Raw genomic sequence first — 26328 nt, forward strand, 5'->3', positions numbered from 1 at the left:
AAACCTAGTCTCTGACTCTGACTGGCTTCCTATCCCATGACACAATCTCTTCACATATGTTCCAGTCATTGCAAAGCCATTTCTCATGAGGCCATTGGCGGGGGCTGGACAATTGTGGCATTCTAATCTAGGGCTTCCAAACCTATGAGCTAAGTGCATTGCTAGGGACTATGCTTCTGTAAGAACATGGGCTTTGTTGTCATATTGCTGGATTATGAACCTGCCACTTCCAAATGATGGCTCGCCACTGTGGCTCTTGAAGGTCTACAGAGCATGACCAGAGTCATGCTACTGGATGACTAATGGTCCTATCTGTCTAACAGCGATGCCCTATGTCAGCTACATTCAAACAAACTCTATGGGCCACTTGAGTGTGAGTTTCTGTGTCACCATGTAAACTTGTAAATATATTTGTGTTTGTTTCTATGTTCCTATGGGAGACAGTGTATGAACATCTGTGTGCATTTATATGTGTTTGTGTATAGTTCCCCAAAGAAGGAAGACACACTGTGTTTGAGAAACTCATCCAGAAGGAAGGGCCACATGACATGGCATAGATAACTAACATGAGAATCACACATACAGGTGTGACAGCGGAGGCATTGTTCAGGTGCTGTGGCTCTCTCTAGGAAAAAGACAATGAAGGAAGCCCTGCCCATGAAGAAACTCCTCAAAAAGCAGAGAAAGTGCCAAGGATCATAATCCAGGAGGCAGAGAGTTGAGAGTGCAGTGTGGCAGTAACTCTGAGTCAGGAGTCTCTGGCACTGGAGGCCCTCAATGTGTCTCACTCTTTGGGTACCCCTACCTCTCTGCCATCCAGGTGGCCAGCTCTAGCCAGAATGGGAAGTGGCAGCCTGGGCTTCCAGAAAGTACACTAAGGCGTTAGAAACTCAGCAGGAATGTAAGGAGAGTGGGGTGTGCTCTACTGTACTCCAGGGCCCACCCACAGCGCTTCTTCCCCTGCAGCTGGTGCCTAAGCAACCTTTAGACAACTGCAGGACAGAGAACAGTGAGCGGTGCTTTAGACAGGGGATGCTGGGAGCATTCATTGATTTTTTTTCATCATAGGAAACTTAGTCATCTCTCACCCCAAAAGATCAAATCAAAGCTTAGCACATACTGAAGTAATCTCCTGGCAGAAATCAGGGTGTTCTCAAAAAGGGACCTCTAAACCAGCATAGATCCCAGCTTCAGGTACCCACTCAGAGGCCCCAGCCTCAGGTACCCACTCCATCCTAACATGGTGATGTAGTTGTGTCCTTGGTGTAGAAGGGACATCCTACAGGTGGCCATCTTTGCATCCTTGGTGACTCAGGAACATGCTGGCAATCACTGAAGTTGAATTGACTCCCTTCTGCCCTTGAGCTGCTGGTGGAAGACTGGAGGAGCAGGGAGAGCTCCCACTCCAAATCCTCAATCCTCTGAGCCAGGTGGATCCTTTGGACTTCCAGCATCAGTGCCTCTGTGCTCTTTAGGACAGGGGAGATGTAGAACAAGGAGATGTGATGTCCAAGAGTCCTCACTTCCCACCACCCTTTGTCACATTGATGCTCTGTGAATACCAACATTCCTCACTCCTAAGAATGTATCTAGAGATTCCTCTAGGGACCAAAATCACTCAGTGGAAACACAGTGTGCCTAGCTTTCGCCATGAAAGAGTCAGATAACAGCCAATTAAATCACTAGATAGCCCACATATATAAATCATTTGGGATAATTAATAGTTAAATGTCATCCATAATATAGCCCCTCGCCCCAACCTGTTTGTTCCTTTCTCACCTCTAAGAGTATTTTTAGTGAATATTTAATAAGGATAAAGTTTCCCTGTTGCTATGCCCTCACCGAGTCTCTTCTCTTCTGCCATTCCCTGATCCAGGGAATGAATGCAGCATCCTGAACCTGGTTCTCCACAGGAGGAACTAGATTCACAACTGACCACTGAAGCAGAGGAAGGGGAGCTTGGAGAGGAAACAGACCCTGGGCTCATCATGAAGCCCACCATCCAGCTGCTAGCTTCAACAGAGCCTCACACTCTTGCAGACTCACTGCCTGACCATATATGCCCCTCATCTTGTTCTCCTGTAGTATTTCTTATGTCTTCTTTTCTAGAGGCCTCCGTCAAGGCAGGAAAACTCAGAAGACACGGATTGTGGAAAGTCCCTGGGACCAGAAGCATGCCCTGTCAACGAGGCAACATCTACAACAATCTTTTAAAACAGAGTCTCCTAGCTTAGGCCTGTTACTTGCTATGTAGCTGAGGCTGGCCTCCAAGCTCTCTCTCTCTCTCTCTCTCTCTCTCTCTCTCTCTCTCTCTCTCTCTCTCTCTCTGTGTGTGTGTGTGTGTGTGTGTGTGTGTGTGTGTGTGTGCACACCTGCCTGTTGTTCTGTCTGTGTGTTTGTCTTTCTGTCTCTGTCTGTCTCTGTGTCTCTCTGTGTCTGTGAGTATATGCATTATTATTATATGCGATGGAGATCAGAGGACAAGAATAGGAGTCAGTTCTTTCTTTCCACCATCTTGGTTCCAGGAATGACATTGACCCAAGCTTCAGTTTCCACAAGTGCCTTTGCATGTTAAGCCATGTTGATTTTCTGCCTCCATATCCCAGACCCTGAGTTTACAGCACCACTGAACCTAGTACAACAGCTATCTTTTTCTATTAATCTGTTTCTACAATCGTTCTAGCTATGAATGTCCTTAGAGAACTATACTCCAGCTTCAGTGCAGAAGTTTCCCTGTTTGTCTCCTCAGCCCCCAGTCTTTCTCACTCAGCCTTTCATGTGCCAAACAAAACACAGCATGCAACCATGACTACTAGATGCTCTGGTCATAACCCATCTCTGTGCAAGGGGCTCTGATACTATAAGCTCCCCCTGTGACACTGGAGGAGCCGAGATGCTCGCTGGCTGGGCTTACCATAGAGGTGTTCTCTTCACCTAGAGGGAGTTGGTCCAGTTTGCCATCCTTTTTCTGGAGCTCCAAGGCTTGAGCACTGAGCCAAAAGAACTCCTCATTCAGCTCATCCAGCGCCTTTTCCACTTGCCATGTCTTTTTCTAAAAGTTAAAAACCATTGTTTGTTTTCTTTCTTTCTTATAGGGCTCAGCCTTGTTATCTTTCCAAGACTGACCTTGGACTTTTGAACGGAATAGCTTCTTCCTTGGGTATCCCTGTAGCCCAGGCAGATGTGTGCCACTGCAAGCAGCAGCGAACTGTATTTGATGCTGAAGAACTAAGCCTAGGCTCTTTGGGAAACCTCTCCATCACTGAGCCTCATCTCCAGCCAGCTCCTCGTCACTTTTACTTCCCTAATCATTTCCTTAAAATGTTTCCTACTGTGCTTCAAAGCACCACTCATGTGGGATGCTCTCATGTAGTGCAGAGACTCATGAGTCAACCCAGACCCCCAGGAAAGACTATTGCAAAGGGATGTGCTAGGCTGAAGGAGCAGAAAGGACACCTAACCTGGAAGTTAGATTAGAGAGAGGAAATTCCAAATGAATTTTATAAGCCGGACAGGAGTTACCTGGGAGGAGTGGGGAGGGGAGAGATAATATAAGCAAAGAGAATAGCATTTTACAAAAGCCTGAGATATAAGATGGTATCAAGAATGTTTATCCAAGGGGTTGGGGATTTAGCTCAGTGGTAGAGCGCTTGCCTAGCAAGCACAAGGCCCTGGGTTCAGTTCCCAGCTCCAAAAAAAAAAGAATGTTTATCCAGTTAGCTGTCCGTCCATCCATCCATCCATCCATCCATCCATCCATCCATCCATCAATCCATCTACCCTCTCTGCCGATTCACTCAAATCACTATCCATTCACCTACCCTTCATCCATTTATCCCTTTACGTATCCATCATCCCTCCATCCATCCACACAGTCTATCAACTTATTTGCCCATTTACTCAACTTCTCAAACTTCAACCTATCTATGTTCCCATCCACTACCCATACACCCCCTCTCTCCCTATGCATCTATGCATCATTCTTTATTCATGCACTCATAGAGAAAGTGATATTTCTTGGGGGCCTGGAGAGATTGGCTCAGCAGGTAAGAACACTTGTTGCTCTTTTAGAAAACCTAGGTTTAGTTCCCAGCACCCACATGGGCTTAGAACTATCCATAAACCAGCTTCAAGTAATCAGACGCTCTCTTCTGAACACTATGAACACAAGATATGCACATGGTGCAGACATACATGCTAGAAAACACTCATATACATGAAATAAAAAATAAGCCATTTTTAAAATTTTTAAAGAAATGCTTACTGCATACCCACCAAGCATTAAGATAATGTTTTGGCGTAGGCAAATGGTTGGAACTGGAAAATATCATCCTGAGTGAGCTAACCCAATCACAGAAAGACATACATGGTATGCACTCATTGATAAGTGGCTATTAGCCCAAATGCTTGAATTACCCTAGATCCCTAGAACAAACGAAACTCAAGACGGATGATCAAAATGTGAATGCTTCACTCCTTCTTTAAATGAGGAAAAAGAATACCCTTGGCAGGGAAGGGAGAGGCAAAGATTAAAACAGAGACTGAAGGAACACCCATTCAGAGCCTGCCCCACATGTGGCCCATACATATACAGCCACCCAATTAGACAAGATGGATGAAGCAAAGAAGTGCAGACCGACAGGAGCCGGATGTAGATCGCTCCTGAGAGACACAGCCAGAATACAGCAAATATAGAGGCGAATGCCAGCAGCAAACCACTGAACTGAGAATAGGTCCCCTATTGAAGGAATCAGAGAAAGAACTGGAAGAGCTTGAAGGGGCTCGAGACCCCAAAAGTACAACAATGCCAAGCAACCAGAGCTTCCAGGGACTAAGCCACTACCTAAAGACTATACATGGACTGACCCTGGACTCTGACCCCATAGGTAGCAATGAATATCCTAGTAAGAGCACCAGTGGAAGGGGAAGCCCTGGGTCCTGCTAAGACTGAACCCCCAGTGAACTAGTCTATGGGGGGAGGGCGGCAATGGGGGGAGGGTTGGGAAGGGAACACCCATAAGGAAGGGGAGGGGGGAGGGGGATGTTTGCCCGGAAACCGGGAAAGGGAATAACACTCGAAATGTATATAAGAAATACTCAAGTTAATAAAAAAAAAATAAAGGTTAAAAAAAAAAAAAAAGATAATGTTTTGGGATTCCATTAGGGAGATTCTATGAGTTTGTAGTCTATCAAAAAAGACAGACACACAAGGAGATGGTGTCTGAACAGATTTTAGGTTGCTGTGGGAAATAGTTAAAATTTGGCAGCATGGAATTTCATTAGAAAAGTGGAGGATGGTAGGTAGAGAAAGGCATAGCTGGGGCCATGGAATACAGGTCACCCAGGGTCCCTGTGTTCTTCCTGGCACTGAGGGATCATCAAGGACTATGACTGCACAGTCTTCCTAGTTATAGAGCCCACATTGGGGCTGTCAGTATGCTCACCTGAAAAATAAATGTTAGAGACCCCCTGAAAGAGCTGATTAGAGTGCTAAGTCTTGGCTAAAGCTCTCATGGAGTGATACTAGACAAGAAGTTAAGCCAGCTTTGGCCTGTAATCCCAGAACACAGGAGCTTGAAGCAAGAGTATTGACATGCATTCAAGGCTGGCCTGAGATGAGGTTTCAAAACAGACAAATGAGTTCGAGTTCCAGCATCCATGTGCTGGTTACAGCCTTCAGTCTTCTGTTCTGTGGCACATGTGCATTTATAGTCAAACACACACATGTACATACATTTATGTGTACAACACACAAACACACACACACACACACACACACGGCAGGAGGAAAGATGAAGAGAGAGAGAGATCCCATATTCATGAATTAGAAGAATTAACATTGATAAACTGTCCATACTTTTCAAAGTTATGTACTGACTCCATGTATGTTTTTGTCAAAATACTAATGTTGTTATTCCCACAAATACACATATAAGAAAAACCACAAAATTTGAATAGAGATTTAAAAAAAGACCCTAAGTAGTCAAAGTAAGCCAGAGATAAAAAAACAAACAAACAAACCAACCAGAGGTGTTATCATACCTTACTTTAAAACATACAACACAGAACTGGGAAGTGAGTTTAATGGTTAATCCTTGTTAATCTTGCAGACAACCCAGGTTCAATTTCTCACACTCACGTAGCAATTGACAACCACTGTAATTCTAGTTCCAGGACATCTAACACCTTCTCCTGACCTCTGCAGGCACTCAGGCATGTACACGGTACATTTACATATATGCAAGCAAAGCACCCACACATGGAAAATAAATAATAATAATAAAACATACTATAAGCTGGGCATGGTGCTGTACACCTTAATCAATCCCAGCACTTGGGAGGCAAAGGCAGGCAGATCAGAGTTCATGGGCACCACAGGCTACTTAGAAGTTGGAGGCAGGCTAGGTTGGAACCTTGGTTTTGATCAAGGCAGAAAGAATTAATATCAGTGAAAGGAAAAGGGTATATCCACCACAAAAGAAATAAATAGAGTTCCTTGTCCTTACAAAAAAAGAAAAAAAAAGATATTCAAAGTAGACCAGAAACCTAAATCTAGGATCTGAAGCAATGAATGCAGTAGAGGAAACACAAGGGGGGATGCTTTAGGGCTGAGAATGGTACAGTTTTTGGATATGTGTGCCAAAGCACCAGAACAAACCACTCAGCAAAGCAGCAGGAATGCATCCTTATATCAGAGGAGCCGATCCACAGAGCGTGGATGGATCTGCAGCACAGGAGGAAGTAACTAAGGATTATTCATTTGACCAGGATTTAGTGTCCCAGATATATGATGACCCCAATACAGCAACAAACAGCACAAACACAACGCAAACTCAGTAATGCGTTCAAACAGGGGGAAGTGAAAGTAATAAGCAGTGTCACAAATTGTCAGGGAAGTACAAGAAGATGGCTCACCCCAGGAAGAATGGCTGTCATCAAGTGACAAAAATCTCATCGCTGGCAAGGACACAGAGACGTTATATATATATATATATATATATATATATATATATATATATATATATATATATATATGTGTGTGTGTGTGTGTGTGTGTGTGTGTGTGTGTGTGTGTGTGTGTGTGTGCTGGAAATGTGAATTGATTACTCAATTGTGGAAAGTATGCTGGAGGCTACTCAAAAACAAAACTAAGCCTCCTCTCCAGAATGGATCCACCATATTACCTATACAGAAATCCCATTTCTGGGCATATATCCTAAAGCACCAAAACCAGTCTATTGAGAACATCTACACTCTTGTGTTTGTTGAATGTTATTCATGATAACCAAGATAATTCATAATGGCATCATCCCAGCTGTCTATTAATAGATCAGTAGACAAATATTACTAGCCACAAACGTTTTCATCATGTGGATGGTATTGGAGGACACTCTCTAAGGTATAATACATCAGCCACAAAAGGGAATGCGAGCTGATTTGTGTGTGGAAGCTGAAATGTTTATCTCATTGCATGCAGATTCTTGTAAGCCTCATGGACTTCCATTTCCTGTCCTTGAGAATATTGTCCCGGTTACAAAATACAGGTTGATTTCCCTGACCAGTATTCACTAGTCATGAAGTGTCTCTCCTTGCCACTGTTTTTACAAAGTTGTGCTCGATTACTGTCTTCTAGATTTGCAAAGTGACTAGGTAATGATCAGGACAGAGGGACACACAGAACCCTGGATGGGGAAAGGTGAGTGGAGAAATTGGCCCGAGTTCTAGGGCTGTCCCTACCTGCAAGTCAACATCAGGCCTAGGTCTGAGTCTGGCCCCAAGGATCCACTTCTCAGGAGTTGGGGTCTGAACATTCCCTCCTTTAGTGTCTTCCTGGGAGAGCTGGAAAGGTTCTGGGGCCTGCTGGGGCCTTTGGATGAGGGAAAGAAAGGTCTCATTTAGGCTCCACATGCAGTAGGACTGCCCACCTAGGAGTGAACTGGATAAACAAGAGCCACTGTTCACTCCTGTCCAGGGGCTGGCCGAGCTGGGTATGCTCTATGAACCCTTTCAGGCTTTGGAGGGGAATGGTGGTCCTGTAGTCACATGGTCACACCCTGCCCTCTCTTTATGTGTCCTCTGTCCTCTTATATTGTCTCAAGCTTCTGTGTAGAACATGCCAGTTGATCCCTACTGGAACCAGCTTTTAGCAGTGCTATGCTTCCCATAGATTCTAGATCTGTTTCTGAGAACAAAATCTTGGTCCTTTTAGAAGGCAGCTGTGATTCACATCTCAGTGTTCTCATCTTATGTCTTTATCAAGGAACACTTTCCACCCTTCATGGCCATTTAAGACCTCACTTTCATTTAAATACCCATCTCTGATGATCCCATTGGCCTGGACCTTTTGCTGAACCTTGCAGACAACTCTAAACTAGAATTGTCTCACTTTTGTATATCTATTCCCTCTTATCATTTTTGTGCTGTCAGACCTATTTTTCTGACTTCTTCATTTAGGATTTCTTTTATTCTTATTTTGAGATAGGGTCTTCCTATCTGCCTCAGGCTGGCCCCACATTCATAATGATCCTCCTTTAAGAGCCTCCAATATGCTAGTATTGCAGGCATGTGTCACCACACCTCAGGGCATCCTGCATTGAGGATAAGGGCAAAGACTTATGCATGAGATTATCCCACTTGTCTCTAAGACGACTAACTGGCTGGAGAAAGCTTTCAGTCAGCATACACAACAGTTGGAGCAGAGCCCATCCTGGAATCTAGATCTACAGATGCTTAACCTTCCTTCCATTTAGCACTAAGTAGCCCTTATTGCTAGAGTCCTATCTAGGTCCTCTAGGACTAGATTCCATGATATTGGAGCAATGGTTCTAAACCTTCCTAATGCTATGACCATTTAATTCAGTTCCAAATACTGTGGTGACCCCCCAACCATAAAACTATTTTTTGCTGTTACTTCATAACTGTTATTTTGCTACTGTTATGACACATAAATATCTATGTTTTCTGATTGTCTTAGGTGACCCCTGTGAAAGGGTCATTTGACTCTCAAAGGGATCATGACCCACAGGTTGAGAACTACCATATTAGAAGGAGAATCCAAACTATCCCCCTGCCTGAAGGGGACATCAGTTATTTGTTCACTCTCTAGACCCCTTCCCTGAGGAAATCCCATAGCGGGTGTTTCTAAAAGGAAGGCTATGTCTTCCATGGAAGGCTAGAGGGGACACTGAGCCAACCATCAGTATGCCCAGAGCTTGAGACTCATATACTCATACTCAATGCTACTTAACTTCTATGAGACTCTGTGTCCTCACCTTTACAATTAAGCAAGTGGCAGTATCTACCTCCTATGGTTGTTGCAAGGATTAAACTGGATAAGCATTCATTAATCACTGTGAAATGTAAGCAGTCAGCAGTCATTACCCTTACTGTCATTAAAAGCATATGAAGGGAAATAGACTACACACGGAAAAATCGGGCCAGTGAGATGGTTCAATGTGAAGGATACTTGCTACCAAGTCCAACAATCTGACTTCAGTCCCTACAACCCATATTGTGGAAGGAGAGAACTGTTTCCTACAAGTTGATCTCTATGCATGTGCCACATCCTCCCCCACACATACAATCAACAAACAAACCAATATAATAAACACAAATAGTCTATATAAGCAAATGAGCTCCTTACAGCCCATGGATGGGACTTGGGGAAGGATAGGAAGAGATCCCCATGGAAAAATTCAATACATGGTAGTGAGAGGAAGAATTAGGTAGACTGAAACATGAAGTCTGGAGTTTTTCATAAAACACATGGAATACCTCAGTGGACATAAAGCATCTCCAAAGCTTACAGTTGGATGTTAATGTCTTAAGGCTTCAAACCAAATTATGTTGTGAAAAATGAGATAGCCACAGTCAGGGATCTAAAATTTGTTCTTAGAAGCACCTCTCATGGACCAGTTGGTCTGTCCTCACCTTATGCTCTGAGGATCCTGGTCATGGACTGGAGACTGTCCCATCATGGGTGAGTCCTTCTGATTGGTGGAGTGAGGCTGCTCATCACAGTGACTAGAGGCCTAAGAAGAACAGACAGTGTTGTAGTCTACAAGAAGAAACAGAGCCTAGGGTTTCAAACCAGAGTTCATGGCCACGTGGGAAAGCAAGGGAGTATGTTAAGTTGTGCTTGTTCATGTATATTGTTTATAGACATTTGCACATGATGGGTCAGTAGGGTCCACTTAGCTCCATGGCGATCTGTTTAATCAGACACAGGTACATGCAAGTACCATAGGCCCATGGGTCTCATTTAGCTCCAGAGAATGACAAGGGTGACAGGCAGGCTGTCCTGATTATACATGTGTATTCAGTTACCTCTAGCAGCCTCTCACCTTTCTGCTGGCCCCAACTGGTGACACACGTGCCTGAGACAGTGCAGATGCCAGGGCAGTGATGGCTCTGTTAAGCTCTGGCTGGAATCCCAAGGGAGAAATGCTTGGAGTATAACCTGGGGAAGAAGACCCAACAGAGAAGACTCAACATAAACACTTCAGCTCACCACAGATACATCATATGATACCCAATTTCCCAATTTCCCTGCTCCTGACTTCCTAGCCTTGTGTGAGGCTAAGCACGTGCCCCTCCTCTTCTCATTGTCTTTTCCTTTTGTGCCACAACCGACTCCATCACTCTCTACATGAGATGGTCACTTTACTGTGTGAGATGCTTTGGACAGAGCCTTGGTCACCTGTGGAGGTACCCTGTGCATGAAGGTACATGTGATCTCTTCCCTGTTTCTTGGTTGTGTTTATGAACACAACATTCACAGATGGGCTGTTTTTTTATACACTTCCCCACGGTTTCTCTGCCTTTCTCCAGCCGTGTTCACCATACAATCCTACAGACACATCTCTCTCTGTCCCCCACACTTGATGGCACTATATCCTGTATAGCCTCCTGGGGCTTGATAGGGAGAGCATTCCATTCTCAGCAGTTTTCCTAGACTATAGAGCAAATGTTGCCTGAGCATAGATTAATCGTCTTTTTCTGTTTGATAGAATTTCATATCCTATTGATTAGGGGAGGAGCACAGTCCCTTACCAAGGAAAATCCTCAACTCTCTGCCTTATAGTACATAATGGTCTGGGATGGAAATAGGCTTCATCTAGCTTCCAAATGCATCCTTTCAGTAAGCACCCCAGGGTCAGGAGCTGGGAGAGTGGAACATCTGGATACAGCTTTACAGCTTCAGCCTTTCTTGGGCCTTCTCACAGTCAGAAGTCCAAGGAAAAGAATTGGTATGGAAGGAAGTTCATAGAAGCCTCAAATCCCTGTGTGGGTGTTAGACAGGATTGAGAAAGGCTTCCAATGAATGTCTGACCCAATTTATAAATCCCCCCAAGGCCAGTCACCCAACATCAGAGCCTAGAGTGCTCATGATGCTTGCAGTACATAATAGTGTCCCTGCTATATGGATCCCTCAGACTATGATGGGCTGGATATTGACTGCTGTGATTGGGTGCAGAGTAGCACATGAGGTGACTGAGTGGAGCTGCATACTCAGCCTCTACTGTTGACCCAACCTCACCCACCTCTCACCTGGAGCGAACTGCCAGGATCCTGTCTGGGATGCTGCAGTGTGACTAGCCCTTGCTTCACCCTTCTCCCCAGTAACTGATTCCACCTGGGCTTTGACCCCTGAGGGCTCAGGCTGTTTGACCATGACCAGAGATGGAAGTTCTGGCTGGCTGAGGCCCTGCAGAAAGTCCTGGAAGAATCAGAGCTGTGTTACCTCTGATTAATAAGGCCCCCATGGACTCCGGCTGTCAACAGAGCAGTGGTTGCTTTCTGAATGGTTACCCAGGAGAGGGACTGACCTGGAGTCCCTGCAGCTGCTGGCTTGCAGCCTCATAGAAGGCCATTGCATCCTTCCTGTGCCTGCTTAGCTGAGATGCTAGGTGAAGGCTCTGGTCCTCCAGTTTGTCATAGAGCGTGCGCACACTGAAGTCCTCCAGTGTCAGGGCCTGGGGTGGCTTCCCTATAGGGGGAGATCTTGGAGTGACACCTGTGGCTGAGCAGGTAGCAGTAAAGGCCTGACTGGGGAGGTGTAGCTATCCTCTCCCTAGGGACTGTGTAGGCCACCTGCAGGAGAAAGACAGTTGCTTTCCATCCCACGCCACATTAGAGAAGGAGGGTGAGGCTTAATGGAGAGGGGATTGAGCACTTTAGGGGCAGTAAGTGCCAGATGAGAACCTCTGTGTGGCTGTGACTTAAAAGGACCTTGATTGCAGCACAGCTGGCTCAGGCTTCCTGAGGGAGCCGCATGCTTTCCTCTCAAGTGGCATTGGCTGCTTTACGCTCAGCCCTCCCTCCACTTGCGCTCCCACTGCTATCTGTGTTCCCACAGCTGTAGTGTTTTGTGCTCACCCCCTTTGATGCCAATGCTCTTTGGATTCAGGTCTAACTGGCCTTCTCCAGCACCCTTGCCAGGAGTGCTCCCACATCTCCAAGCACTGAGTTTAATCAGTGCTTATTTGTCAAGGAATGTGACCCCAGCCAGCTTCAGAAAGGGAAGAATTAGGGTGACTTTATCAACATCCCTGCCTACCCTGCTTCCGGCTCCACTGAACTCTCATAAGTCCCGTCGTGGCTTTCTATTGCCCCTGACTCACTATTTACCCAGCTAGTCAGCTCTACACGAGGTAAAATAGGATGCCAAAGGCCCCTTTCCGACTGCAATATGTAAAACACTGAAGAAAAACACTGTGCACCAGGATTCTGCATCCAGAAGCACTGGTCTTCAAAGGTGAGGGAGCGGTGATGGAATTCCCAGAGAATGAGGAGCAGAGGGAGTCTGCTACTATGTTGCCTGTCATGTAGAATTGCTCACATGAGCCCTGCAGGGTGATACAAAAGAATGCTGAATAGTATAGCTTGTAGCTAGAGAGTCACTTAAAGCTATGGAAATAAAGACCTTAATAATGGTTAGCAAGGAAACAGTTGTAGAAGCTGATATTTGCTGTAACAACTGTTCATGACTCTATACTTAAAGTCCCAGACTGTGAACTGGAGAATCTTCAGAGTATGAGGAAATCTCTCCAGTTAACTTTGAGTCTCATTTGGGGGACTAATACAGTAAAAATTTTGAGCTAAAGGCTTATGCTATTGTAACTTTGCTTTGCATTTTATTCTTTGATTTTCTACATACTTTAAGAGGTAGACGGAAGATTAGAGACGGCCTTCCCATGACGCAGTGAATGCAAAGAGCATAGCAAAGAATAGTGTCTGTTCCAAAGAGATTCCCAAAGGCAGAAGTGAAATGAGGGCATCAGCACTAATGTCCTCACGAGACAAAAAGAATGTCATAGTACTATGACAATTCCAAACCAAGAAATCGCATCAATGAGGTGTCATGGACGAATTGCTAGAAACAGAAAACCTACCAAAACTGATTCACGAAAAAATAGAAAATCCAGAAGGTCCATAACCAGTGAGGAGAGCAAAATTCCAGAAAGAAACCTTTACATCCTTTGGTCAGACAATTTCAGCAAAGGTTCCAAGACCATGGGCAATCTTTTTAACGAATGATTCTGGAAAAACTGGATGTTTGTGTGTTAAGGAACAGATTTGTGTTCTTACCTAATTCGACTTCCAGAAGTAAAGCAAAATGGACCAAAAACCTAAATATAGAATCTAAAACCATAAAACCCTTAGGGGTTGGGGAAATAGGGCAAATCCTTCTTAATATTAAAATTTTCCTTGTTAATATCAAAAGCATAGGAAGTAATAAGGAAAAATGCAGTACAGACGTTTTTACCCTAAAATAATTATATCTCAAAGATGCTGATGGCTGGAGGTCAGGTCGGTGATAGAACACAATTCCATGGGCACAAAGCACTGTGTTTAATGCCCAGCACCTAAAAGAAACACATCCAGTACTACCAGACACAATGTCTTGTGTGTGTTCTGTTTTCCCAGCTACTCTGGGAGTTCCTGGGTGTGATGTCTGTTTCTCAAATATCTTCGTGTCTCCTACTACTTCCAATACCACTTAAGTGAGGAAAGAAAGACATCATAAACATTACGAAGGCAACCTAGAGAACTGCAGAAAGTATTTTCAAATCATGCATGTGATGATGGATTTAATATCCAGAATATACAGAGAAGTCCTAAACCTTGAGGGTGTGTACCCCAATTGAAAATGAGCAAAAGAATCACCTAGACTTTCATTCAAGATCATGCAGATAGCCGAGAAGTGTGTGGAGAAATACTCACTGTCTTCAGTCATCAGAGAAAAGCAAATGGAAACCACAAGAAAAGACCCTAGGCCCATAAGGATGGCTTCTGCTAAGGAGAGTGCTTTGTCAAAGATATGAGGGAGCTGGACCACACTTGCTGAGGACCTCTGAAGACTCGTAGTTCTTGGCCTCAGTCTTTCTATCTGTAAAAATAGGGGAAACACCTGGAAGCACTCATTTATTAGAATCAGTGGGAGGCTCAGCTGGACGAATGAAGTCTCTTATGGCCCATTGGTGTGAGAGACACATGAGGTACTGTACCTGAGGGTATGCCTGGTGAAGGTGTGGGAATGAGGCAGAGAGAAGGGAACTTATGCAAACTTGTAGGTACCTGCACCCCGAGTCACATCCTTCTCCCTAGAATCAGCTTCTTTCCCTGAGCCCTGAGGACCAAGGTATTCACAGGACAGGAGGCTGGAAAAAAGATCTGGCCTCAGTGTACAGGCACAGCCTTGCTGGAAGCCCCTCTGGGAAGCCCCTCATAGGTCACTGGGTTGCTCTATCCAGGGTGTACATGGCCAGGGCAAAGTTCAACAGTGATTGGCTCATAGAAGGGACAAGTGGGGCTTACAGCATGGGACCGGTCTAGTGCAGGTGCATAGACAAATGACACATACGCAGCAGGAGTATGAGGCCGCCCCACGCTTCTCCACTGAGATTCCCAAGCCTTTGTGGGCAAGGCCTGAGGCATGGCAGGTTTCAGAAGGAGGCCAAGGCCAGTGAGCAGAGCTGTTGCCAAGCCAGCAGCCAGTAGCACCCCTGACAGTTGGAAAGGGAACGAATTTGTGTGGGGTCCTCAGACATCATTGGGCAGTATCTTCTAGCAGTGCACTAAGCTAGGTGTCTCCTTGTCTCAAGATCCAACCTAGAGAGCTGAGATTGTGACTGATGGGGATGAGCGGGAAAGACGGTGAGAAGGCCACAGTCAAAGTTCCTGTGGAACCTTATTCTCATCATGGTCCTGTTCTCAGAACCAATGGGTTCGGTGGTGCAGGAAGGGAGGGTGAGAAAGACCACTCCGTTGTGTACAACGGACACTCTCACTCAAGGCCAAGTTTTACTTGTCACCTGTAGGGCTATAGCCAGTGTCACAGGACTGACTCACACCAGTGGCCCTACCAGGTCTCAGCTTCCATGTCTGAATTGTTACCTGTGATCATTGTCCAGTCTGGGCCTAGGGTCAGCTCCCTGTGCCTGAGGACCCCGAGCCTACCAAGCTGATAGGGAGAAGAGGGCTGCACAGGAGACAGGCCGGCACCGCAAGCTGCCCCCTCCCCCTTCACCAGCACCACTGCAATGTTCTCCGGCTGTCCGTTGTCTTGAAGCACATAGGTGCCTGGATCTAGGAACTGATGGGCAAACCTAGGGAGTAAAGAGACAGAATGTGGGAGCTGGCCTTGATAGGCCGTTCAAGCCGGGCTGAGTGTGGCATCGTTGGCTATGGGAGGGACTCTAAGTGCATTAAAACAGTCTGGACTAGTCAAAGTACCCACAATGCTCCACGCTGCCAGGAGGCTCTGCCTACCCTGGAACCACTTAATCCTGCCCAACTCTTTTCCAGATGGACTCCTCAGTCCTCAATCTAGGTTCTTTCTGTCCTGGCTTTCTGTCAGGAAGGTCAGCAACGCCCCCGTATCCCCAGTTCCCCGGCAACTCAACTGTGTTACCTAGAGAGGCTGAGATTTGTCTCTCGGACTAAATGGCCTAATCTCCTGAAGGCGCCGAAGTCCCAGTGGGAGTTGCTGTTCAGCAGGTGCTGCCTCTGGTACACCGGGTAGTGACTGGCTGACCTGTCTGAGGGATGCAAGTGGGTTGGAGCTGAGGTCCAGATACAACCTGGGCAGCCCCGAAGCAGAGCTCATCACTCAGCCTTAAGGTGAGTGGGTAGAGCTGAGATGTATATTTAAGGAAATGATTTACTAATCTTGGTGTCAAGCAAGCTCTTCTATTTCTCTCCCCACACAAGTCTTGCAGAGTCGAATAAGCTGGGCGTGGCCACCAGGCGCTTTGTAATGAGCCCAGCTGATTCTCTAAGACGTGAGATATAGGATGCTCAGTACACAGGGATCATGGACAGATGCTCACTGGGTGCTGTGATATGGCAGGGTAACAAGGCAACTAAAGGGAAAACCAGACCCCTGGCAGAGGCAGCAGGTGACTCTCCTTGAGATGGGCCCTTCCAGTACGGTGAAGAGGGTGGGGTTTCCCAGGTTCCAGTGGATTCTGGGAAATCAGTGTACACGAGTAAACATAGAGCTTGGTTTCTAAGGCTCATGTTCCTCTCTGGCCCATATCACCTTGCAACTCTGGGGCTATTGCCTCTTAACCCAATTCCTATGCCTTAAGTACTGTAGTCCCCATGTGCCTGTCCCTGCTTCAGACAGCCTTGATGCCACAGGTGGGACAATAAGCTACACCACCCTGTGAGAGCAGAGGCGTTCGGAGCCAGGCACATCAGTCCACTCCACAACAGAGTCCTGGGGAGAGAGTCACTTAGCTTAGCATACACTGAGGGAGGTGGACTAATTCTGTGACTAGAACGAAGCTAGGGAAAGAGGATGAGATCAGGACCAAGAAGGACCCAGCCTTTCTCCTCCATCAGCAGATGGCTGCTTGTGCGGGGTCGGGGGTTGGGGATCAAGCCTGCTTGGTGGTACACCCAAAAGTGAGGCTTTCTAAAAGGCAAGCTTTCACCATTTTGAGGAAGGTATTCATCATTGACTAATATGGCCCAGCAGGAAAGGCAGCATGGCTCTTTGGAGCAGCTCTGCAGAGCCCAGGCATGGCAGGCTGACAACGTCACAGCTTTGAAAATGATGGATGAGATGAGGCTCCAAGGGAAGGGACGGTACAGCCTCCCTCAGTGGCTGCCCTCTATCCTCCAGGCATAGAAATGTTACTGGGTTTCAGGAGAGTCACAGAATGTTGAAACTGAGAAATGTGCTCCACTTTACTAAAAGCCAGGGAACCGAGGCTCAGGGATGCCGCGAGCAAGTGGGTTGAGAGCGGTGTACAGTAGTAGATGGTGGTGGCTTTCTCACAGCCAAGATGTAGTCTCCATGTGAGATCACCTGTGTGGGCAGAGTGGGTTGGAGAGTTGGGGAGGAAGGAGAGCGGGTCCCAGCTCTCCAGGTGGCACTCACTGTGGGGAAGAAGATGGAGCTGGAAGAGGATCGCGTCTCCAGCTGCTAGGCAGATCACCGGATTCGGAATCTGGTGATAAATGTTGGGGTGCTCTGGCCCTGTTGTCCTGTGATGTCGTTTCTGTGAGGGACTGGATTCCGTTGTTCCTGGAATAATTGGGAAAGGCACAGTAGAGACTTGGGCCTGACTTGGAGGCACATGCTCACCCATCAGTCCTATCTTTGAAGAGGCTCAGCCCTGGGAATCATTTTTTTTAATGAATGCATGGGCCTTGAGGGGGCCTCTGTCACACTCTCATGCCCCAAACTTAGACACAGTGAGGGGTTTATGAGGGGCCATTCAGTGAACCCTTCCTGATCTTTCTCTGGGGAGCAAAGCCATACCCTTTCCTCAGCTTACCTTGGAGCAAGGAGACAAGCATGTCCACTCTGGAGATGATGAAACCAAAGGTGCCCCGGGGGCCAAACTGGACCAGGTGGACCCTAGCGCTCCCTGAGATTTGCAGGTCAGGGCCCAGAGTTTCTGGGATCTCCTGCACACATGCAGCACCAGATACCAGAGTGGGGCAGGGTAGCAGAGAAAGACAGGAGAGCTCACATCAAGTTCTGCAGATGCTCAGCGCTTAATGACATGAGCTCCATTTCTCTCAAGTCCCATTCCTCCCCCACAGCTGCCCAGATAGCTTCCTCCTCCACAGTTGCCCAGGTAACTGTCTATGTTTCTCACATTCTCTTTCAGAGCACCTAGATTCCAGTTGGACCCTCTGCTTGAGTCACTTAAGGTCCCCCTGGCCCTTCTTCCCCTCCTCTCCCTAAGCATCCTGCTTGGAAGTCAATGGGAAACCCCTCAGCGTAGATCTGCTGCCTAGCCAAACCAAGACCACTGTGACCCATGAACAACAGAAGATAGAGCTGTCTAGTAGCCAACCCTGACAGGACCAGGCTTTGGCTCCCACTCCTTCCATAGGAGAAGAAACATCAAGACTTAATGGCAGTCATGGCAACACCACAGTGGTTATAGCCTATCCCTGCCCTGAGCTCAGATGCTTGGTACTGGAAGGCCTGACATAATTTTTGTGACTACTATAAGTAGTTTCTGGTCCTAGGCATCACCTCACATGTTCTAATATCTTCACATGATGCTGATACCTTCCAATGTCCCTCTGACATTCAGACTGCATGGTGGACACTGACATAGGAATATCATGTGCCCCCTCCTCCCTGCCTTCCCTTAGAATTGAAAGGCCCGCAGGCAGTAAACCCAGGCAGGATGACAGTGATCAAATGCCCCCCCCCCATCCCACTGAACAGTTCCTTTTAATTGTTCCTTGGATTCTCTGTCGCCACGGGTGACCTCATCTTTCCATCCCCAGTGGGCAGCAGGCTGCCCTCCCAAGCCAGCCTTCTCTGAGTAGGCTCACCTTTTGGATGCTGTCCCCATCCTCACTCTTCACACTAAGGATCAACTTCTTGCCAGGGTCCCAGGACAAGGAGAGCTGGGGAGCATTGGCCAGACAGCTAATGTCACAGAGTTCTTCTGCAGAGACATATCCTGAGCACTGGCAGCTGGAGAGGAGAGTGTGGGAGGTAGTCCCAGGAGCACAGGCCCTCTGAGACCTGTAGGTGAAGCCTTAGCCCCTTTCCACGGAAAGTGAGCTGTCTGCTTCCTCGGAGGCCACTGCACCAGGAATGGATGTCAGTGGCAATAAGTCCTTACAGCACAGGCTCCAGACCCAAATTTGTTCTGTCGGTCGCTGGGCAAGCTAGTCTCATGTCAGACTGATACACAAACTGGAAAGGGGGGAACCTCAATTGAGAAAGTGATCCCATAGATTCGGCTATAAAGCATTTTCTTAATTAGTGATTGATGTGGGAGGGCCCTCCTCATTGTGGGTGGCTCCATCCCTGGGTGGCACAGACATATCCTGGACAGTGAGAGTTATGAAGCCAACACTGCCGTGCGACACTGTTTCTAGCAAAGTGAACAGATTGATACAACCACTATCCTACCTCTCACTTTTGGGGTTTGGTCACTGTTACAATCTTGGGGACTTCCTGCATTATGATTCATTTTATGTCTTTTCCTAAGAAGAATTACATCTGAGTCTTCTTAGGAAAATCCTAAATTAACTTTATCTGGGATGGCTCTATTAGGAAGTCTTCCTTATGCCCGGGGGATCATTAAGCACAGACAAGCACATGGCTAGATGGGGCCATTACTCCAGGAGTCTTCTTGGCATATCTGCCCCTGAGCAAACTCAAACAGTATAGTTAGTGCAGGGCAAACAGAGACAGTTAGCACACTCTGGCTGGCCAGGAGAATAGGTTATAGATTCAAGGTCTCTTTTTATTATAGGCTTAGAGCTCTCTGAAAATGTAGTTTAAGGATGGGGGTCATACAGGGTAACTCCTGGAGCAATAGAACTCAGTAAATAAAATAGATTGATGAAAATAACTTTTCCTATTTTATAGCATGTATGATGGAACATACAGTGGAACAAATTAGGTATGAATATTTGCTACTTATAAAGAAACAGCTCAGGCATTTTCTGTTTGTCTGGAGCGCTGTCAAACAGCACACGCTGCCAGCCTGAAAGCCGAGTGCCATGCATTGAACAAGTGTTTGCTTCGGTGGTAACATTCTTTACATTCTTTACATTGGAGCTATAGGACTAAGAAGAAGAATCTGTTCTGTTTGTGTTGTCTAATTATGATTGAACTTGTAGCCCTGGACGTGTCATGAAAAGTCTAACACATTCTGAACCACTTGAATAATCATTAGTCTGTCCTTGTCCCATGGACCTGGTATAAATTAAGAAGCACCTGGTTGTTAGTCCCAGCAGAAGTGGCCTCCTCCCTCCCTCCCTCCCTCCTTCTCTCCCTCCTCTCAACAACTCCTTATCTCCTGTTCTAGCTGTCCTATCATCAAGGACCCTAGGCTGGGGAAGGATCCTGGGAAGGCCCTAGCATCTGTGTTCTATAAGAAAGAGTCTGAGCAAGTCAGGGGAAGCAAACCAGTAAGCTGCACCCCTCCACGGCCTCTGCATCAGCTCCTGCCTCCAGGATCCTGCCCTGTTTGAGTTCCTGTCCTGACCTCCTTCATTTAAACCCTTTCCTCCTCAACTTTCTCTGTAGTCATGGTTTTCATGAAAGCAATACAAATCCTTAGGAAACCACACATGGCAGGCTGGATTTGTCCCACAGTGGAGGTTATGCAGGAGGCTATGCAGGAGGCAAGGAACAGGCCAGTGTACCAGAATCATTGCTCCAGGCATCTTGCTGAGGCAAACATGAGAAGAGACCCATACAACCTGAAACACTCCTATTGGAGCAGAAAATAACCTCTCACCACCTAACCAACAGGTCAGTTGGATGATCAGAAATCAGATTTCAGCTTAGCCTATGGTCAGAGCAAGTATCTATGCTTGGACCAGGGCCTGGGGTGGGACACCATGGGGCCACCTCTTCCCACCTCTGTGCTGCAGACCCAAGCTAGTGTTGGACAGAGCCTCCTTGGGAAGTATGGACATGAAGAAATCTCTGGAAGGAGCTTTCATTGGGCTTGGTGTCCATTGGGGCTGGGCTCTACTCCACCCGTCAGAATAGGTCCTCTTGGTTTGCAAGAACAAGTGTGGAGAGGCTTGGGGAGCTGTGTTCACTCACATTCCTAACACGCTGCTGAGTTTTCCACCCACTGGGCCACAGAAGGAGGTGCAGTCATACTGCTCCGGAGACATACACTCACGGGTGGCGGCTAGGCGGACATCACCGGGTGGGCAGTGCTGGGCAATCTGCGAGAGTTGGCATAAAGAAAAGGAAAAACCTAGCCTTGGTGCCTCCGCGGGTCTAGTGGAAGTATTCTTGGCGTTGACGTTCCTGGGCTGGCGAAAGTCTAACTCAGTGCCCTGAGTAGGATGTAGAATACATTCCCAACCAATGTCCTCATGCAGGTGCTGGCACTGCTGTTTCAAGGAGTCCATCAAGAGGAGAACAGGCCCACCTGTACTCACAGGCAGGCCCCAGCCAGGAAGCTACTGGCCGCCCTAGAGCGCAGATGAAGCAGGGTTCTGAGGGTGCTGGACTTTAGCTAGGGTTGCCTAAAGTCCAGGGCCACAGCTAGGTTAGTGTGTGCTGCCCTCTAGTGGAGGCAATACAGAATGACTCATCTTGCTGGCTTTTCTCGAGACAGCAAGGCTGAGAAGCTGAACTGGGAGGATATTGTTATTCCTTTGTTACAGGACAGAGCTTCTGTCTGTCATGGGTGTGGAAGGCCATGGGATCCTGACCCCAAAATTCTCTTTTTGGCGCTAGATATAGGCTTGGGGCTATCTGTCACATAAAGACTGGGGCTCAAAGCTGAAGTTTATATACAGGTAGGGTCTGTCCAGAATGCAGTCTGCTTCAGGTGAGCAGATGTGCTCTATAGGGAGAGACCCAGTAACCCTGGGGTAGCACAGAGGGTTCCGCACCAAATGTCTGACGGTGAGGGGAGGTGACACCTGTATGCAATTCCAGTACAAGGGAGGGTGAGAGGGTCAAAAGTTCCAAAATCAAATGGCAGGATGAGGGCGACACAGCTGTTTCCTAGAGATCACCTTAGAGTGAACGGGTGCTGACACTGCTGCCATCGCTGCTGACCAGAGTCGGGGAGGGGCTGACACCCTTCTGTTTGCCTGTCAGTCAGCCCAGGCAGTCATGACCCACTGCTGGCCATAGCTCTCTAGTTTGCAATGTCTCAGAGATGAGCACAAAGCAGATCCAGATGAGAACAGCAGTGTCCTGACTCCAAGGTCATGCTGAGGAAAGTCTTGTTGGGGGGCAGCACCCCTCTACACCGAATCTGACACATACCCACCTCCATGCCCCTGTGTGGTAGCCTCTGGGGTGCTCACACTCCATCCCCAATCTGCCCCCAGTCTGTTGGGCCTACCTCAGGTTGGCAGTCTTCCTCACTGTGGCTGTCGCTCTCCTGGTCAGTTTCCAGACCCCCGTGGTCATAGGAGACATGTCCAGCCTGGCAGATGCAGGAACCGTCTGACTGCTGGAAGACCCTGCTCAGACCTCGGCAGGTACAGGTAGAAGCACCTAGGCACAGAGAAATCTGCTTATCTCACAGACACTCAGCTGCCCTATCCAGTCCTCCGGGAGTTTAGGGTCCAGCTATAAAATTCATTCACCAATTTTACCACAGTCCTGGCCTCAGGGGACTGGGAGAAAGCACATGAAGTCGCAGTTGGTCAATTCCCACCCTGACTTTGCATTGACATGTCTGAGAGCATGTCAAACAACACTGGTGTACAGATACCCTTTGGACCACTTAAATCAGTGGCTGTCAACCTTCCTGATGCTGACACCCTTTAATACATTTCCTCTTGATGTGGTGACCCAAACCTTAAAATTATTTTTGTCACCCGCGGATCCCGGCCCGCAGCAGCTCTCTGCTCCCAGACCCGGTGAGAGAGAGACCCAACCGCCTGGTCAGGTGGGCACTCCTGAGGCTGCAGAGCAGAAGAGACCACCAACACTGCTCACCCCTGCCCACATACCTGGCCCAAGAGGAAACTGTATAAGGCCTCTGGGCTCCCGTGGGGGAGGGCCCAGGAGCGGCAGGACCCCTGCCAGAGACACCGCCGGACCCTGAAGGAAACAGACCGGATAAACAGTTCTCTGCACCCAAATCCCGTGGGAGGGAGAGCTAAACCTTCAGAGAGGCAGACAAGCCTGGGAAACCAGAAGAGACTGCTCCCTGCACACACATCTCGGACGCCAGAGGAAAAAGCCAAAGACCATCTGGAACCCTGGTGCACTGAAGCTCCCGGAAGGGGCGGCACAGGTCTTCCTGGTTGCTGCCGCTGCAGAGAGCCCCTGGGCAGCACCCCACGAGCGAACCTGAGCCTCGGGACCTCAGGTAAGACCAAATTTTCTGCTGCAAGAAAGCTGCCTGGTGAACTCAAGACACAGGCCCACAGGAACAGCTGAAGACCTGTAGAGAGGAAAAACTACACACCCGAAAGCAGAACACTCTGTCCCCATAACTGACTGAAAGAGAGGAAAACAGGTCTACAGCACTCCTGACACACAGGCTTATAGGACAGTCTAGCCACTGTCAGAAATAGCAGAACAAAGTAACACTAGAGATAATCTGATGGCGAGAGGCAAGCGCAGGAACCCAAGCAACAGAAACCAAGACTACATGCCATCATCGGAGCCCAATTCTCCCACCAAAACAAACATGGAATATCCAAACACACCAGAAAAGCAAGATCTAGTTTCAAAATCATATTTGATCATGATGCTGGAGGACTTCAAGAAAGACATGAACACACTTAGGGAAGCACAGGAAAACATTAATAAACAAGTAAAAGCCTACAGAGAGGAATCGCAAAAATCCCTGAAAGAATTCCAGGAAAACAAAATCAAACAGTTGAAGGAATTAAAAATGGAAATAGAAGCAATCAAGAAAGAACACATGGAAACAACCCTGGATATAGAAAATCAAAAGAAGAGACAAGGAGCTGTAGATACAAGCTTCACCAACAGAATACAAGAGATGGAAGAGAGAATCTCAGGAGCAGAAGATTCCATAGAAATCATTGACTCAACTGTCAAAGATAATGTAAAGCGGAAAAAGCTACTGGTCCAAAACATACAGGAAATCCAGGACTCAATGAGAAGATCAAACCTAAGGATAATAGGTATAGAAGAGAGTGAAGACTCCCAGCTCAAAGGACCAGTAAATATCTTCAACAAAATCATAGAAGAAAACTTCCCTAACCTAAAAAAAGAGATACCCATAGACATACAAGAAGCCTATAGAACTCCAAATAGATTGGACCAGAAAAGAAACACCTCCCGTCACATAATTGTCAAAACACCAAACGCACAAAATAAAGAAAGAATATTAAAAGCAGTAAGGGAAAAAGGTCAAGTAACATATAAAGGGAGACCTATCAGAATCACACCAGACTTCTCGCCAGAAACTATGAAGGCCAGAAGATCCTGGACTGATGTTATACAGACCCTAAGAGAACACAAATGCCAGCCCAGGTTACTGTATCCAGCAAAACTCTCAATTAACATTGATGGAGAAACCAAGATATTCCATGACAAAACCAAATTTACACAATATCTTTCTACAAAGCCAGCACTACAAAGGATAATAAATGGTAAAGCCCAACATAAGGAGGCAAGCTATACCCTAGAAGAAGCAAGAAACTAATCGTCTTGGCAACAAAACAAAGAGAATGAAAGCACACAAACATAACCTCACATCCAAATATGAATATAACGGGAAGCAATAATCACTATTCCTTAATATCTCTCAATATCAATGGCCTCAACTCCCCAATAAAAAGACATAGATTAACAAACTGGATACGCAACGAGGACCCTGCATTCTGCTGCCTACAGGAAACACACCTCAGAGACAAAGACAGACACTACCTCAGAGTGAAAGGCTGGAAAACAACTTTCCAAGCAAATGGTCAGAAGAAGCAAGCTGGAGTAGCCATTCTAATATCAAATAAAATCAATTTCCAACTAAAAGTCATCAAAAAAGATAAGGTAGGACACTTCATATTCATCAAAGGAAAAATCAACCAAGATGAACTCTCAATCCTAAATATCTATGCCCCAAATACAAGGGCACCTACATACGTAAAAGAAACCTTACTAAAGCTCAAAACACACATTGCACCTCACACAATAATAGTGGGAGATTTCAACACCCCACTCTCATCAATGGACAGATCATGGAAACAGAAAATTAACAGTGATGTAGACAGACTAAGAGAAGTCATGAGCCAAATGGACTTAACGGATATTTATAGAACATTCTATCCTAAAGCAAAAGGATATAACTTCTTCTCAGCTCCTCATGGTACTTTCTCCAAAATTGACCATATACTTGGTCAAAAAACGGGCCTCAACAGGTACAGAAAGATAGAAATAATCCCATGCGTGCTATCGGACCACCACGGCCTAAAACTGGTCTTCAATAACAATAAGGGAAGAATGCCCACATATACGTGGAAATTGAACAATGCTCTACTCAATGATAACCTGGTCAAGGAAGAAATAAAGAAAGAAATTAAAAACTTTTTAGAATTTAATGAAAATGAAGATACAACATATTCAAACTTATGGGACACAATGAAAGCTGTGCTAAGAGGAAAACTCATAGCGCTGAGTGCCTGCAGAAAGAAACAGGAAAGAGCATATGTCAGCAGCTTGACAGCACACCTAAAAGCTCTAGAACAAAAAGAAGCAAATACACCCAGGAGGAGTAGAAGGCAGGAAATAATCAAACTCAGAGCTGAAATCAACCAAGTAGAAACAAAAAGGGCCATAGAAAGAATCAACAGAACCAAAAGTTGGTTCTTTGAGAAAATCAACAAGATAGATAAACCCTTAGCCAGACTAACGAGAGGACACAGAGAGTGTGTCCAAATTAACAAAATCAGAAATGAAAAGGGAGACATAACTACAGATTCGGAGGAAATTCAAAAAATCATCAGATCTTACTATAAAAACCTATATTCAACAAAATTTGAAAATCTTCAGGAAATGGACAGTTTCCTAGACAGATACCAGGTATCGAAGTTAAATCAGGAACAGATAAACCAGTTAAACAACCCCATAACTCCTAAGGAAATAGAAGCAGTCATTAAAGGTCTCCCAACCAAAAAGAGCCCAGGTCCAGACGGGTTTAGTGCAGAATTCTATCAAACCTTCATAGAAGACCTCATACCAATATTATCCAAACTATTCCACAAAATTGAAACAGATGGAGCACTACCGAATTCCTTCTACGAAGCCACAATTACTCTTATACCTAAACCACACAAAGACACAACAAAGAAAGAGAACTTCAGACCAATTTCCCTTATGAATATCGACGCAAAAATACTCAATAAAATTCTGGCAAACCGAATTCA

The 26328-nt window shown here is 46.4% G+C and overlaps 1 protein-coding gene across 6 annotated transcripts; it reads right to left on the reverse strand.

The window, feature by feature from the left end:
• Window positions 1–1015: 1015 nt before the first annotated feature.
• On the reverse strand, window positions 1016–18677 carry LOC102554611 (uncharacterized). 6 transcript variants are annotated; one of them, XM_017599908.3, is made up of 14 exons: window positions 18542–18677; window positions 17793–17925; window positions 17393–17539; window positions 15917–16043; window positions 15400–15611; window positions 14867–15008; window positions 14581–14663; window positions 11829–11989; window positions 11551–11719; window positions 10344–10459; window positions 9931–10031; window positions 7738–7867; window positions 2915–3052; window positions 1016–1469 (listed from the first exon to the last, which is right to left on the reverse strand). In XM_017599908.3, the coding sequence occupies exons 1-14, from the start codon at window positions 18560–18562 to the stop codon at window positions 1236–1238; spliced, it is 1914 nt and encodes a 637-aa protein (XP_017455397.1). In that variant the 5' UTR covers window positions 18563–18677; the 3' UTR covers window positions 1016–1235. The 6 variants fall into 6 exon arrangements, 5 of the variants coding, with proteins under 5 accessions (XP_017455397.1, XP_038949873.1, XP_038949874.1 ...); XR_005494095.2 differs by lacking the exon at window positions 7738–7867 and having other exon boundaries at window positions 1459–1469; XM_039093945.2 differs by lacking the exons at window positions 14581–14663; window positions 14867–15008.
• Between the last annotated feature and the right edge of the window lie 7651 nt (window positions 18678–26328).

The sequence above is a fragment of the Rattus norvegicus genome, chromosome 15 (genome assembly GCF_036323735.1).
Source record: "Rattus norvegicus strain BN/NHsdMcwi chromosome 15, GRCr8, whole genome shotgun sequence".
Lineage (NCBI taxonomy): Eukaryota > Metazoa > Chordata > Mammalia > Rodentia > Muridae > Rattus > Rattus norvegicus.